This window comes from Pipra filicauda, unplaced genomic scaffold (assembly GCF_003945595.2).
Source record: "Pipra filicauda isolate LSUMZ 115617 unplaced genomic scaffold, ASM394559v2 scaffold353_size752799_pilon, whole genome shotgun sequence".
Lineage (NCBI taxonomy): Eukaryota > Metazoa > Chordata > Aves > Passeriformes > Pipridae > Pipra > Pipra filicauda.
The window spans coordinates 502309-517605 of record NW_024104480.1 but is presented as its reverse complement, the minus strand read 5'-3'; the positions used below and the strand labels follow the sequence as shown (position 1 = coordinate 517605).

General features: G+C 37.2%; 1 protein-coding gene across 7 annotated transcripts in view; it reads right to left on the bottom strand.

Annotated features, from left to right (window-relative positions):
- The window catches only part of GOLGA4 (golgin A4), a 72535-nt gene that overhangs the window by 12500 nt on the left and 44738 nt on the right, over window positions 1-15297 (bottom strand). For all 7 annotated transcript variants that reach the window (XM_039384429.1, XM_039384426.1, XM_039384424.1 and 4 more), the window contains 5 exons: window positions 14872-15027; window positions 9874-13937; window positions 9086-9207; window positions 7924-8054; window positions 3945-4058 (listed from right to left, as the gene is read on the bottom strand). In XM_039384429.1, the coding sequence (XP_039240363.1) occupies window positions 3945-4058; window positions 7924-8054; window positions 9086-9207; window positions 9874-13937; window positions 14872-15027 (4587 nt within the window). The remainder of the gene's footprint in view (window positions 1-3944; window positions 4059-7923; window positions 8055-9085; window positions 9208-9873; window positions 13938-14871; window positions 15028-15297) is intronic.

Genomic DNA, 15297 nt, shown 5'->3' with positions numbered 1-15297 from the left:
TGATGCCTATATTCGAGAGAAATCAGATAACGAACTGCCTTACACTCTTCAAAAAAAAAAAAAAAAATCACATTCTTATTCTGCAAGCACTTTGAACCTGGGTGCTTTAACTGTACCTATGTACATACACTACCACACAAGCTGATCTTCCTCCCCCCCCAATGAGACATCATCTATACTTTAAAACTAAGCTGTTCACCAGCAATGAAGTTCTCTGAACTGGCTTATACCTGCCACAGATGGAACAACTCCTTTGAGTTTCTCCAAAGTCTGCCATGGAAACTCCAAGGAGTGGAGAACTGTGGACAAGATTCCAAACACAGGCAAAATTAACTGTTTATTTTGTTTAATGTAATCAATATTTGCAATATTCAAGTATTTTACAGCTCTACGCTACCTTTGCAAAATCTGTCTGATGCATTTCTGGGAAGAATTGAGGAATCAAAGAATCACAGAATGTTAATGGATTGGAATGGACCTTAAAGATCCTGTAGTCTCGACCCCCTCGCCATGGGCAGGGACACCTCCCACTAGACCAGGTTGCTCAAGGCCTTATCCAACCTGGCTTTGAACACCTCCAGGGATGGGGCAACCACAATCTCCCTGTGCAATCTGGTCCATTGTCTCACCACCCTCACAGTAAAAAATTTCTTCCTAATATCTAATCTAAATTTGCCCTCTTTCAGTTTGTACCATTACTCCTTGTCCTGTCACTACAGTTCCTGACAAAGAGTCCCTCTCTGGCTTCCCTGTGGGCCCCCGTCAGATACTGGAAGGTTGCTATGAAGTCTTCATGCAACCTTCTCTTCAAGCTGAACAGCCCTGACTTTCTCAGCCTGTCTTCACAGGGGAGAAGCTTCAGTCCTCTTGTCAACTTTGTGGCCCTCCTCTGGACTTGCTCAAACAAATCCATATCCTTCCTAGGTTCGGGACTAGAACACAGTACTCAGGCTGGAGTCTCCCATGAGCAGAGTAGAGGGGTAAGAATCATCTCCTTTGACCTGCAGGCCATGTTCCTTTTGATGCAGTCCAGGATTCCATTGGCTTTCTGGGCTGTGAGGGCACACCGCTGGTTCATGTTCATTTTTTCATCACTCGTCACCCCAAGTCCTTCTCTGCAGGGCTGCTCTCAATTCTCTGCCCAACCTGTAGATGTGCTTGGGGTTGCCACAACTCAGGTGTAGGACCTTGCACTTTGCTCTGCTGAGCTTCATGAGGTTTTGATCAGCCCACCTCTCAAGCCTATCAAGGTCCCTCTGGATGGCATCCCTTCCCTCCAGTGTGTCAACTGCACCACACATCTTGGTGTTGTCAGCAAATTTACTGAGGGAGCACCCGATCCCACTGTCGATGTCACTGACAAGGATGTTGAGCAGTACTGGCCCCAACAGTGACCCCTGTGGGACACCACTCGTCACTGGTTTCCACATGGACAATGAGCCATTGACCACAACTATTTGCATGCAGCCATCCAACCAGTTCTTTATCCACTGAGTGGTCCATCCATCAAATCTATGTCTCTCCAATTTGGAGATAAGGATGTTGTGCAGGACAATGTCAAACACTTCGCATAAGTCCAGGTAGATGATGTCAGTTGTTTTGCCCCTATCCACCAACGCTGTAGCCCTGTCATAGCTCACCAGATTTGTCAGGCATGATTTCCTTTTTATAAAACGATGTTGGCTGTTACCAATCACCTCTTTGTTTTCTATGTGCCTTAGCACAGTTCCAAGGAGAATCTGTTCCATGATCTTGCCTGAGACAGAGGTGAGATGGACTGGTCCGTAGTTCCCCAGGTCTTCTGCTTTCTCCTTTTTCCAGTCATCAGGGACTCTACCTGACTGCCCTGATTTTCCAAAAATTACTAATGGCTTAGCAAGTTCATCTGCCAGCTCCCTCAGGACCTGTGGATTAATCTCATCAGGTCCCGTGGAACCCATTCAGGTTCCTTAGATGGCCTTGAACGCGATCCACTCCTACAGTGGGTCTTCATTCTCCTTGTCCCTGCATCTGCCTTTCATGACTTGGATAGTGCGGCAGGAGCACTTGCCATGAAGACTGAGGTACAGAAGTCACTGACAACCTCAGCCTTCTCCATACTCAGGGTAGTCAGGTCTCCCGTCTGTGGAGGAGCAAGGATCAGAATGGGAACGGTTTCAGGAATGGAAAAAGATATACAGTGATTGAAAGGACTTTATTATACGGACTTTGCAGTTCTTATGTGTTTACAAATATGTACATTGTATGATTTTCCCTACAGTTGTAACTGCCTGGGCATGTCCAGACATGCCTCGTCGTGCCTGCTCCCTGCTTCCCCCTCTGATTGGCTGAGAAAGCCGCAGAGAGGAGAGAGCTACCATTCGTCTTTTCCTTCCCCGGTTCCTCCCCAGTTCCTCCCTCTTTGCCTGAGTCCCTATCCCTATTCATTTCCCTGGTTGTCTGTCTCATGCTCCACCCCATTTTCTGGTGCATTCCATACCAGAGCTCATAAAACCCTTGTGCACCCCCATTACAGTAGCATTGCATTGGAACCTCAAACCTCATCAGACTCCTTTATGCAGTGCTGCGATCCTTCTCCCCTCCCCCACGGACCGTAGCACCCGTCTCCTTCCAGAGAGGGCCCACATTATCCTTAGCCTTTCTTTCACTTGCAACATATCTATAGAAGCCCTTCCTGTTATCCGTAATATCCTTGGCCAGACACAATTCTAATTGGGCCTCGGCTTCCCTAAACTTGTCCCTAGCTTCCTGTACAATTTCCCTGTATTCCTCCCAGGCCACCTGCCCTTGTTTCCACTTCCTGAAAGCTTATTTTTTCACTCTGAGTTTGCTCAGCAGCTCCTTATCCATCTATGGAGGTTTCATGGCATTTTTGCCCAATTTCCTCCTTGTTGGGATGCATTGCTTCTGAGCCGAATATATGAACACATAAAATATCATTCCTGGTATATAGATTTGATACAACTTTCATGTCTTACCAGTGAATATGTAATCCTGAAGATGCATGTGTAATACGATACTAAGTGCCCGCCTGTATTTATAGCAGGCTTCCATAACTAGTGAAACAGTTAACAAAGTAGTTCTAAAGATACTCTTCAGACTTTTCATAATCATGTTTTAGGATTTAGGAGTCCCTTAAGGAATCTTTCTCTAGATAATAGGATTATGTAAAATTATCAGTAGGTGGACAAGCGTTAATTAAGAATAAAAGGCAGTCTTAAACAAATGTTTCGGCTTTTCCTGTTAAGAAAACAACACATATCATGGAATAGTTAAGAAAAGTAATATAAAGGGTGTTTTAAGCAAGTCCAAGGCAGAAGGGACAAACATTAGGACAGTGAGGTAATTTGTACTTTAAGTTTCTAATGTCAAATATATAAACTTACTCTCCCCAGAACTGCCTGTTGTCAAAATGAAAAATTTAAAAGTAAGGTCAATATGAATTCTCATCAATGACTCAACAACTCATATACTTTTCCTCTCCTCAGTGTAATAATAACTACTAATATTTTAATCAAAGAATTCCTCAAATTAAAATGTGGTCTCAGAAAGACAAAAGCATGAAATCAGCCTTTTTTCAATGAAGGCCATTCTGTCTATAATTGACATATTCAAGGCAATATTTCAGACTCCTATGAAATGTGATTTTTAAAAATATCACACTAAAAATGACTTAATGCCATTTCCTTTCCTTCTAAAAGGCTTTCAGTAAAATCAGCTAAAAGAAATGTAGAGGGCAAAAAACCCCACCTTAATAACAGCAAAACTGGACCAGTAAAAAAGGCAAGTATCAAATGCTTCAGCTTCTAAAGAAGTTCAATTTGTATGTGAAAGTGAAGGCCAGATATCTAAATAAAATTCAAGTAGGAATAAACGACAGAATTTCATGAAGACCAAGAATTTCACACCTAAAATTATAAAAACAAATGATAGTGCCAGCTCACTTTTTCATTGTTCCAACGTTCCTCTTTCGCAATCCTTTGTCTGCATTCCTTTTGCAAGTCTTCTAGCTGTGCCTGTAACTCATGAACTTTTGCTGTCATCTCTTCTTCACGCGACTTCAAAATATAGGGGAAAAAAACTTACTTATACAATTACCCAACTTATCAATGAAAACCTTAAGTACAGTGGATATAAATCAATCAACAGAAGTTATGCTATACACAGAAAGAATATGCTTGAAATCTGGTATAAAAGCTATATACACAAGAGGACTACAGAATAGAACGAGAAACAAACAGGGGTGCTCAACAATAAAGATTACATAGTTAAGATTACAGTTAGCTTTTTAAAAAATTACAAAAAAGTCCTATTTCTCTTGGGCACTAAAACAGTATTTGAGTATAATCCAGTGTGTGAAGGTCATAACCTTCACGAAGGGGTCAGATGATGATAGGTAGTTAATTCCTATACTGTGGAAATGACAAGGACTTAAATCCTTTCCTCAATCACTCTCACAGAGATGGTACTAAAGCAGTTTTAAGCACATTTTCAGAAACAATGACCAATGATTTCCCTATTCACAAGGGTCTGAAAGGCCCTAATGCAGTGTGGGGGAAAGAAGCAAGAATGGTAGGAAGGAAATGAACTTTTCTTGTAAGAGACAAAAGTATGATGACCTAAATCCTAGCAAATTAATCTACCCATATGACACTCTGCAAAAACAAGTACTTTTTAAAATTGTGTCCCCTCTGGCCTTTCCGAGAGATCACATGTTAGGGACATCATAAAACAGCACTCCAATTCCAAGTGTATGTCTCTACTGCCAAATGAAACTAAAACTCTAGTTTCACTCATGCTAATCACACAGGGCAGTCAGCTGACTGCTCTGCTACTCAGTAGTACTTCCAATAAAATTAGTACAATTAATCAACTGAAAACAAGCAAAGAACAGCTGATGGAAATTTTGTTCTGTTAAAAAATCTCAGAAGTACGAATTATAAGGATACAGTATATTCACTAGAAAAGCAAGTGTAGAACTAGAAAACTGATCCAGGTTAGATTTAGAGTATGTCATTACTAAAAAAATAATTATTTCCCTGCAAGGCCAATTTTTAATGTTCTTTGCACCTGATATAAGAATGAAACACCCTCCCCCTGCAGCCCCTCAGCCCAAAAAGCATCATCAAAAAGAAAAAAAGCAAATCTGCCCTTAGTGAATGAGAAGTCGTAGTATCTGAGCAATTCATAAAAATTGCTGTAAAGCCTAAAAGTTTTAAGAATATTCATCTTCAAGAAAAATCTTGTTCAAACATCATGACCTCCAAACAGTGTTAGCTTCTTTTCATTAACAAGATTTTTCTATGCCCTCAGAGGTGTATCAACAATTATCGTTTCTAAGATTGGGGTTTTTTATAGTTTTTATACTCCTTTAGTTAAAAATCCTCAATACCTGGCATATTCAGTGATGGTGGTGGTTGTTGTTTTGGCTTTTGGGGATTTTTTGATGTTTTTGTCCATCAAGAATCTAAAATCTTACTTCTACACTACTGTTTAATTAAATAAATCACAACTGTATGCACATCATTCTTAGTTATTAAAGGCAGTTAAAAGGTTGAAAAGAAATTCAACCCAAAATTATGAATGACACTTGCGTAAAAGGGACAATTTAATTTGTAATTTGAAATAATTAGAGAAGAAGTGGGGTTCCAACACGCTCTTGATCTGTATTTACAGCAATAACTTATTGTTCTATACAGCACCTGGCATATTCTGAAAATAAACTGCATGTCATTGGGATTTAATTACAGTTATAGACTAAGACTTCGATAAAGTTATGCTTTCCCAAATCTTAACCCCAAAGCCTATCCTCTACTCATATGGAAGGCATTACGACAAATTAAAGGACATATACCTGAAGTTAGGTAATTTATTTTTAGCTCATAGATAGGTTTAAAATGGGCTAGCTGGAACACAACATTCATTTTTTCTCTAATTGTATACCCTAGCTGAAAAAAAATACTCAGCCCCCAAATTACAGGCTATGCTGATTTACAAATCCTTTAATTAGGGAGACTTCTATGAAAACTTATGTGATAAAAGTTTTCATGAAAGATAAGAAAATACAACATAAAGCAAAAGTGGAGCACTTCACAAGTAAATCATGTGAAGTTTAACAAACTGAATGATTCCTGCTTGTCTTTAAGGATACATACTCGAATCAAGTTAGACTAATTTTTAGCATCATCAACCATGTTTAAAATGCAACAGAGAGCTACAAAGTTATATGAGCAAGATTAATTTTTGCAATTGGCTTTATTTTTGCTTCATCTTCTTACCATTTGTGACAGAGACAATCCTCTCTGCATAAATGTCATGATGTGAAATTTTTCAAACCTGTCATGAGCTAAGTCAAGTATAAGTGGGGTAATAACTGGTAACTCTAGGCTAAATCTGCTGACGCATATGCTCCTATTTCTACCAGAGATCTCAATGAACATGACATACCTTCAATTTAACGTAAGTATTTCTGAATTTTTGAGATGCTTGCAACACTTCTTCAGGAAAAAAAGGTGAAAAAAATAACAGAAACAAAACACACATATACCTATAAAAGAAACATGTAGTCTGAAATTTAAAATATCAAACTACAGTTTATTGCAGTTCCAGGCAACTGCCATTGCCATCATCAATGAGATGCAAAAAATGACAGTGTTCATGTCCTCCAATTACACAGAAGTCAAATCAGCCTAAACATTCAAGATTACAGAATGACTACAGCATGAGTGTTTCTGACCTACGTATGGACTGCAAGTATCAGAAAACAGAGGAATTACACCTGCGCAACTTCAAATCACATACCTATTTGGGGATATATATTGAGGACCTGAATGGCAACACACTGCACACTGAGGTAAGAGAAATCTAAATCCTCCAGAAATGCAAAATTTAGACCTATGTTTCAAAAAAACTTGATTCTTTTATATCATGCAATTTTTCTAAGCTACGAAAGAAAAGAAAGGGACTCTAAATTTAAAACCCTTCTAACTCCATTCAATCTGCTGGAAGTTGAAAAATCAAAGTGGAACACACCAACCTGCTTACATGTTGAAATTCTTAATATGGAATACTCAGTCATGTCCAGTTAAAAGAATTTTGGACTGGTAACTCAGCATAAACAAACAGATGTTCACTTACATTTACTGCTGTAGGCTCTATTAATGGGACATTCTCTTTTATTATATCATTTGTGCAAACAGGACTAAGATTAACAAAGCTAAAGCCTGCATGCCAATATGAAGTATAGTCTACCACTGAAAACCATTTAACCTTATGGTGCCATACATGCGGGACTGGGTCAATTAACTTGGCTAAAACAGCAGCCATCTTTGGTAAAGTAACCTTAGATGGAAATTGGCTGCTAACTTCTGGCCGAAATGCTACTAGGGCTAAACTATGTCTATCTGCAAATAGCATGCAAACAAACTGTTCAACACAAGTAAAAAAAGAAATCTTTACTAACGTAAGAACTATGCAAACAGACTGCACCCAGCATAGAACAGAACTTTACTTTAAGGGCTATGTTGCCAATCTTCAAACAGCATCAAAAAAAGGAGATAGAGAGTGAGACTGACCCATAAGCGCTGTATTTAAATCCTTACAAAAAAACAATACATCACTGCCACAACTCTAGTAAAGAGTCACTCACTTTCCTCATTCCAGTCTGGTACACAAATTGCTCAAGGACATAAGGACCTAATTGTATAGCTTTTATTCAACGATTAAGTTAGGGCTTAATTTCTGCTATGCCCACAAAACACAGAAACAACCATTTTAATTGCAAGCTAGGTCACTGGACATATCAAGTGTAATTCAGGCAGTAAGATCTTTACTAGAAAGAACTCCAGTTTTTCTGTCTAGCTGTGCAATCAAAAAAGACTTATTCTGAAATATATGTAGTCATACCACTTTTCAAAAAAATACCTCAAGGATTTCTTCATATTTTTTCACAGTTCTTTTTAGATCATCATCTTTTTCAACAATTTTTTTATGCAACTGAGTTGTCTCTATGTGATGATTTTCTATCAATTCATTTTCTACCTCCTGGGCTTTACCTATAAAAGAAAAGTTGGGCAATATTAAAAAAAGCATTTTTTTTTTTTTAATTATGTCATGACAGTATTTAAAAAAAGCTTAAAGACAAGGGTGGAAAGCAACTATAAGGAAAATTTGCCGGGAAAATTCATTTTTTCACACTTCCAATAACTATTATGTCACTTGATCCTAATATGTATCAAGTTTGTCGTCTGCAGTTTGGTACCTGGAGCAGTTTCTTCTACCTGGAACTTTTCCCTAAAAGTTAAGATGACAACCAATATTTATCAACTAATTCTATCTCCTACTCTATCTAGATAAGTGATTGAAATATCTGTAAATCTTCAGAAATTCTTCATCTGTAGAGGTACTTCTAGTAACAGTGAAGTCAAAACATACTTTTTGTTCACTTCTCTAATCTCCAATTTACACTATGCTTGCAAAAGATGGACAGAGAAGCTGAAATATGCTGTACTCTAGTTATAACCACATGGTATTGCAATCAGACACCATAACCAGCTGCACCTGTTAGTGGTTACAGTGAATGAAATCTGCAAGAGGCAGCTAAAAAAATGCTATTCTGATTCTCATATGGATCTACATTTCTCTAAAAGGCACCCTTCATTGCCATATATTCAACAATGGAGTGTTAAAGTGTGCACTACTGCAGACAACGTACTACTGCAATGAAAACTCCCCAGTGTACTTTCACCTGAAAAGTCTTACTCCCTTTTTTTTTTCTTCTAAACATATGACAAAAAGACAGGCTATAATGGGTAACTCTTGCCATGACAGATGTAAACAGAGTGCTAGATCAAAGATCCATCCTGCAGGGTAAGGATGAACACCTACACATGGACTTTCCTAATTGTACTAAAATTAATATTTATATGTTATCTCCCAAGCAAGGGAAGTTCTTCCCCTGGGTTCTCCAGGCATTCATAAAACATGTGTTTATCACAGTCCCAGGTAAAATTGCTTCCCCAAAACAACTGAAGATTCAGTTTTCTGACTATTTTACTGATTACAGTTATATTTGTATTTCACTTACTGATTGTCTCTTTTACTGCTGCTTCCAATTCTCTCTCTTTTTGAGCCAGCTGAGTATTGAACTCTCTCATTAACTGCTTTAAGGTAGAGTTGTGCTTTAACTCAATGTCTTCTTGTTCACATCTGTACAAAAACGTCAAAAAAATACAGTGAGGAAATAAAATGTTTAACAAGTGTGCAAGAACAGTTTAGCAAGGTCAGAGATGTGGGAGTTTCTCCAAAACTACTTTAAAATGGGATGGTTTTGAATTATATGAATTCTGTGAGAATTTTGTTCCCCCCCCCCTATTTATTTTACCTGGAAAGAGTAGGTGTTTCATTTAAAAACAACCCAGAATTGAACCCTTTCAAAAGATATGGAGTTGAAGATCTGGAAGCAAAGAATGTGCCATAAAAAGTAGAATTTTTAGGGAATTTGTTGCTTGAGAAACTATTAAGAGTGCTGAGCATTACACCACATTTTGCACAGTACATATGGACAGTTCTTGATAACATCTGAACATGAAGCTCTCAGTACTAAGTTTTAAATTTCACTTCCTTTTTGAGAAAAATAGAATTATATTTACTGCTTTGGCAATGCTGAAAATGACCATCACTGAAAGAGATCAGAAGCAGTATTACTCTGGCGAAAGTCAGACTTCTTTTCTTTCTGTTTATCTATTTTAGAAAAATGACAGAAAATTACCAGCCATTATTTCCTCATTAGAAACTGAGTTTTAGAAAAGTATTCTTGAGGTTTTAGTGGTTAAAGTACAGAAATGGTAACATAAACAGGAGCAAAGAGTATACCTGATTTTCTGCTCCATTTCTTCTAAGGACTCCTTCTTTACTATATCAAGCTCTTGCTGATGTTCTTTTCGCAAAGTACGTAAGTCTTTTTGAAGATTATTAACCTCTTCATGTAGTTTCTGTTTCTCCCTTTCAGTCTCTTCCAGTTTAGTCTGTAAGTCCTTCTGCTGGTTCTGCATATCACTTAGTAATTTCTGCAGCTCCAAAACAGATTTAGCCTTTTCTTCAGCATTTTCCTCAAAAGCTTTCAGACTATCATTTCTTTCATCCAACTGTTGCTGTAAACATTTTAGCTTTTCTTCATATCTTAAACTTGTATCTTCCATCTCAATCTTATGCACTTCATTTTTCTTCACTAGATTATTTTCTAACTCTTTTATCTTCTGTTCTAAAGACTGACTGACTGCCTCCTTTTCCTGCAATTTTTTCTGGAAATCTCCAATTATATTCTCCATATCAAGGTGTTTTTGTTCTTTACCTTTCAATTCTTCCCTACTTTTTGCTAAATCACCACCACAACAAGCATGCTCATCTGCTAACAGTAAGTATTTTTTGCTTTGCTCCTGAAGTTCCTTCCTGAGGCTTTCGGTCTTACCCTGCTCTTCCTGATGGCTCTTCTCAACATATTCTAGTTTTTTAAGGAGTTCTTTCTGTTTGTTTTGAAGTTCTAGATGAGAGTCATTACTCTCTCGTTGTTCTTTCTCATACTTCTGCAATAATTCATCTTTTTCAGTTAAGCCCTTCTGTAACACATGCATTTTCTCTTCGTATGTCTGTTGGATACTCTCAAGCATGTTATTTTTTTCTTGTTCTACAGCAGCTTTTACACTCTCTAGTTTTTCTAGCATTTCCTTCTCTAATTCTGTGGAATCTCTTGTTGACTTAATTTTTTCTTCTAAGGACTCGATTTTGGCTTCTCTCTCCTGCATTTTCTGTTTCAACTCTCTTAACTGATCCTCTCTATCTTGCTTAAATTTCTGTTCCTTTTCTTCCATCTGAGACATTAATTGCTTTCTAATAGAACCTATTTTTTGCTCTGCCTTCTTCTTCAAATCTGCCAGCTTAGTGCTGTTCTCTACATTCAGTCTCTCTTCTAATTCTTTCAGTTCTTCCTCTTTGCTTTTAAGCATCACTGACTTCATTTGATCAAATTCCCTCTCCTTTGCTTCAAAATCAGCTTTCAGTGACTCTATTTGCTTCTCAAGATTAAGCACTTTTTCTTCAGCCTTCTTAAACCTATTGTCTTTTTCAAAAGCCACCTTCTCTGCCTGCTGGAGTTGCCAAGCTATCTCTTTTTTCTCTGTGTCTTTTTGTTCATTACACTTTTTAAGTTCCTCCACCAAGGAATCATTTTCTGAAGTTTTCTGAGCAATGTGTTTTTCTAGTTCAGCAATTTTTGCTGCTTGTTTTTTTAATTTTGAGGTTAACTCACTTTCTTGTTTTTCCTTCCTGTTTTGCTTTTGTTCCAATTCACTTTTTAAACTATCGAGATTCTTGGTTTGTTTAGCCAGCTGCTCCTTCAGTTTATTTAGCTCTTCATCTTTTTTACTGGTTGCAGTATTGCTTAATTCAAGTTTGCTCTGCAAATCTTTAATAGTATCATCATTTTGTGTAAGCCTGGTTTGTGCTTTCATCTTCCACTCTGACAGCTGGGCCATGCAATCAAGGGCTGATGCTTTTTCTTGACTCAGCATCTCAACTCTGGATGATAACTCTTGTATCTGGTTTAACAACTGCAACTGATCCTCTTGATGTTGCTTGCTTAACAGAGAAATGGCTGCTTCCTTCTCTGTTAAACTTACTGTGCTCTCAAGCCTAACATTAAGGTCATTAATTGTTTTGTTGAGAGCAGACACTTCAGATTGTTTCTCCTGGAGTTCCTCCCTCATTAATGTAACAGCATTGATATTTTCAGATAACTCTTTCCTCAGCTGTGTTATGCAAGTTTCTTTCTCTGATGCTGCTTGCTGCTGATGCCCACCCTCTTTCTGCAATTGTTCCTTTTCTGTTACAAGTCTTTCAATGTCAGCTCTCATGGACATAATTAAATTGTCCTTCTCTTGCAGCACCTGCATTGACTTTTGTAAAGAAGTAGTAGCAGCAGAATGATGCTCTGTTATTTCTCTAAGTTGAGCTTCTAGTTCAGTTATCTTACTTGTTTTGATTAATACTGCTTCTTTAACTTTTGCAGTTTGGCGCTCACAGTCTGCAATTTTGCATGTTACTATGCTAATTTTTTCATTACATTTTTCAATTAATTCATTGCCTTTTGTTTGCAATGAAGCTTCAACATTTTTCCAATAAGCATCTAACTGGGCTGTAAGTTCTCCTGACAACCTTTTAAATTCAGTTTCTTTTAGCTGAATCGCCTCTATTTTTTTCTCATAATTTTTATGATCTTTATACTGAGAAGATTGCACAGTTTGGAGTTGCTCTTCAAGAGTTTTCAGTCTATCAGCCAGCTCAGTAATTTTAGCTTTGTCCTTCTCTTCAACTGCTTTTTGTTTACTGAGTTGCTCCTGAAGTTTTGTCTGCTCTTCCAAGGACTGTTTAAGATCATCCTCCAATATTCTCAACTGTGTTTTCAGGTCACTTTCTGTATCTGACAAACTGTTCACCCTAGCCACTGACTGCCTTAGCTGTTCTTGCAATTCCTTCAGGCACTCCTCCCTTTTCACTTGCTCTTCCTTCAGTTGGGTTATTTCTATTCTGGAGTCCTCCTTTTCAGCAGTGAAGACGGCAAGCTTCTGTTTCAGGTCTCCAACTTCCTGCTCTTTCTCTTGCAGTTCCATATCATGTTTTTCCTGGAGCTCTTCAACCTGCTGATTAAGTTTCTTTTCCCAACTTTGGATAATTTCTTCCAAATTCCTCTTATGATCCTCAGCAAGACTCTCTAGTTGCTCTTTCTGATTAGATTCAAGTTTTGACACAGCTTCATTCAACATTCCAGTTGAGCTGGCATGTGCCATTTCCAACATTTTAGCATTGAATTCACTCTCTTTCTGACTGAACTCCAACTGCTTGTTTTCAAGCTCATTTTTTAGTTTAGCTTCCTGCTCAGCAAGTTTCTTTTTGAAAGTTTCCTGCATATCTTTAGATTTCTGCTTCATTTTTTCCATTTTCTTTTCCTGACATTTCAGTTTATTTTCATACTCTCCTTGTAAAACACTAATTTTCTCCTCTGTGGCTAACAGTTTCTGCTTAAGTTCTTCCACTTGGTTGTTCTGTAATTTCTTCATGTGCTCAATTTCATTTTCCTTCTCAGTTAGACTTCTCTTCATCTCATCAACCTTTCTTTGTAGATCCTTCAGTTGACATTCATACTGTTGTGTTAGAGAGGTTACTTTTTCGTTGCTTTGCTCCTCTAGCTTTGCAGACACTTGGACAAGTTCAGCTTCAGATCTTTCTGCAGATTCCTTTAGTTTCTGTTCATGTGCTTTTAATTCTTCCAAACGCCTTTCTTTCTCCTCCAGGGATTGCTTGAGCGTGTTGAGTTCCTCTTTGAGCACTTTCTCAACACTTTGAATAGACATTTCATGCTCTCTTAACATTTTTTCAATCACTTCATTGTGCCGTTTCCTCTCTTCTTCCAACTTTCCTTCCAATTCTTGCTTTGCTTCACACACTTTACTATTTAGTTCTGAGAGCTCTTGTTCTAAATCATGACGTATTTTTAGTGCTTCTGATAGCTCAGAAGACAGTGCTTCTAGTTCTGTTTGTTTCACATCAAGTTTTTCTAATGTTTTTTCATTCATCTCTTCTATGTGTGCATAGAAAACTGTTTCCTTTTCTTTCAAAATGGTATCTATCTCTTGTTGTTGTTTCTCTCTTATTTTTTCTATTTCAGTTATTTGTTGTTGCTTTAAAATTTCAAGTTTTTCTGTCCAAAGACTTTCTTGCTGCTGTTTCACATTCTCCAATTCTTTATTGTGTTTTTCAACCATATCATTGATTTCCTTACTGTGCTGCTTTTTTTCAGACTCTATGAGAGTACTTAATTCCTCTGACTGCTTTCTGTCACCTTGCGAATACTTTGCAAGAGAGCTCTCCAGTTCAAGAATCCTCTGTTAAAGAATATAGTTTTAAAAGAATATGAATATTCAAAAGGTAACAATTCAATTAAATTTTTAAAAATCTTACCAGGCTGAGATTATTACAAGTCACTTATTTCATTATTTTACTGAATATCAACTATTTTTATAAGCCTTTCATTCATCTAGTTTGTTCTCACCTTTGCTTCTATGAAACAGAGTTAGTTATTTAATAAAAAACTTTCTATTTCACTGCAGTGAAAATGAAGTGTGAAAAGAATGTAACTAATTCAAATAAAATAAGTCATGTGATATTTATGAGAGATATGTTTGGATTTTCTTCTTAAGCTAAAGTACCAACAAATAAGATGAAAGATACTGGGAATCTATGGTAGCACTAAGGAGTTTTGTACCTATCTACTGAGTTATCTGAATTCCACCTCATGTGGAAATGGTGCTGTAAAGTTGAAATGCTTCTATAAGCAAAACTTCCAAACTAATACTTGGGAGTGGTGGAATAATGTACAAACTTGCATTAGCAGATAATACAATCTTACCCATTACATAAAGCAGAAGATACTTGAAAAATTGAAGTAGAATTTTTATTTCCTAAAGTATCCTTTTAAGTGTTTTTAAAGTAGCAGTACCCAGAAATTAAACAGGCTGAAGTTTAACTTCTGCATTACATACATAAAAATTATGTAGATGGATACAAATTCATATCTCATGCCATGATATAAAGTGAATGTATTTCTATATTTTGCCATCTTATCTAGTAAAGGGCTAGGAGCCGCAGCATACCATAGCAATACGTTACATTTCTGTCGCTTTAATCCCACAAGAAGCATTTTGGGATTAAAACGACCCAATCACAACAAACCCGCCCTCTATTTGTAAACCTGTCACAGTTAAGCACACAGTGAAAGGACTACTTGTAAACGTTTACTCTTTTGGAATCTTTACTCACAGTTCTAAAAGTCTCTACTTCTTGATGCATCTTCTGAACTTTCTTGTCACACTCAGACTGTATGGCTTTCTTCTGCAGCTCTAATTCTTCTAAGGCTAGGGATTCTTGCTGTTCTTGCTCTTGAAGGGTTTTTAAGCACTCACTCTGATTTTTTTCCTGCATGAAGAAATACAACTAAAACAATAAACTATAAATACAGTCATCACACCTTCAAAAACATTATGATAGGATATTTTCAAATCAGTTAACAGGAGTACACTAATCACCTTTATTTTCTACACACACACACAGAGAGTTTGTTTTCATGTGTGAAAACAGAATTGTAATAAATCACTTGCATTTTCTCTTCTTGGGAACCATTTGTCTTCTATTTCTCTTTGCATTAAAAACATAATGCATCCCAGCGTTTCATTTTAGTTTGTTTAC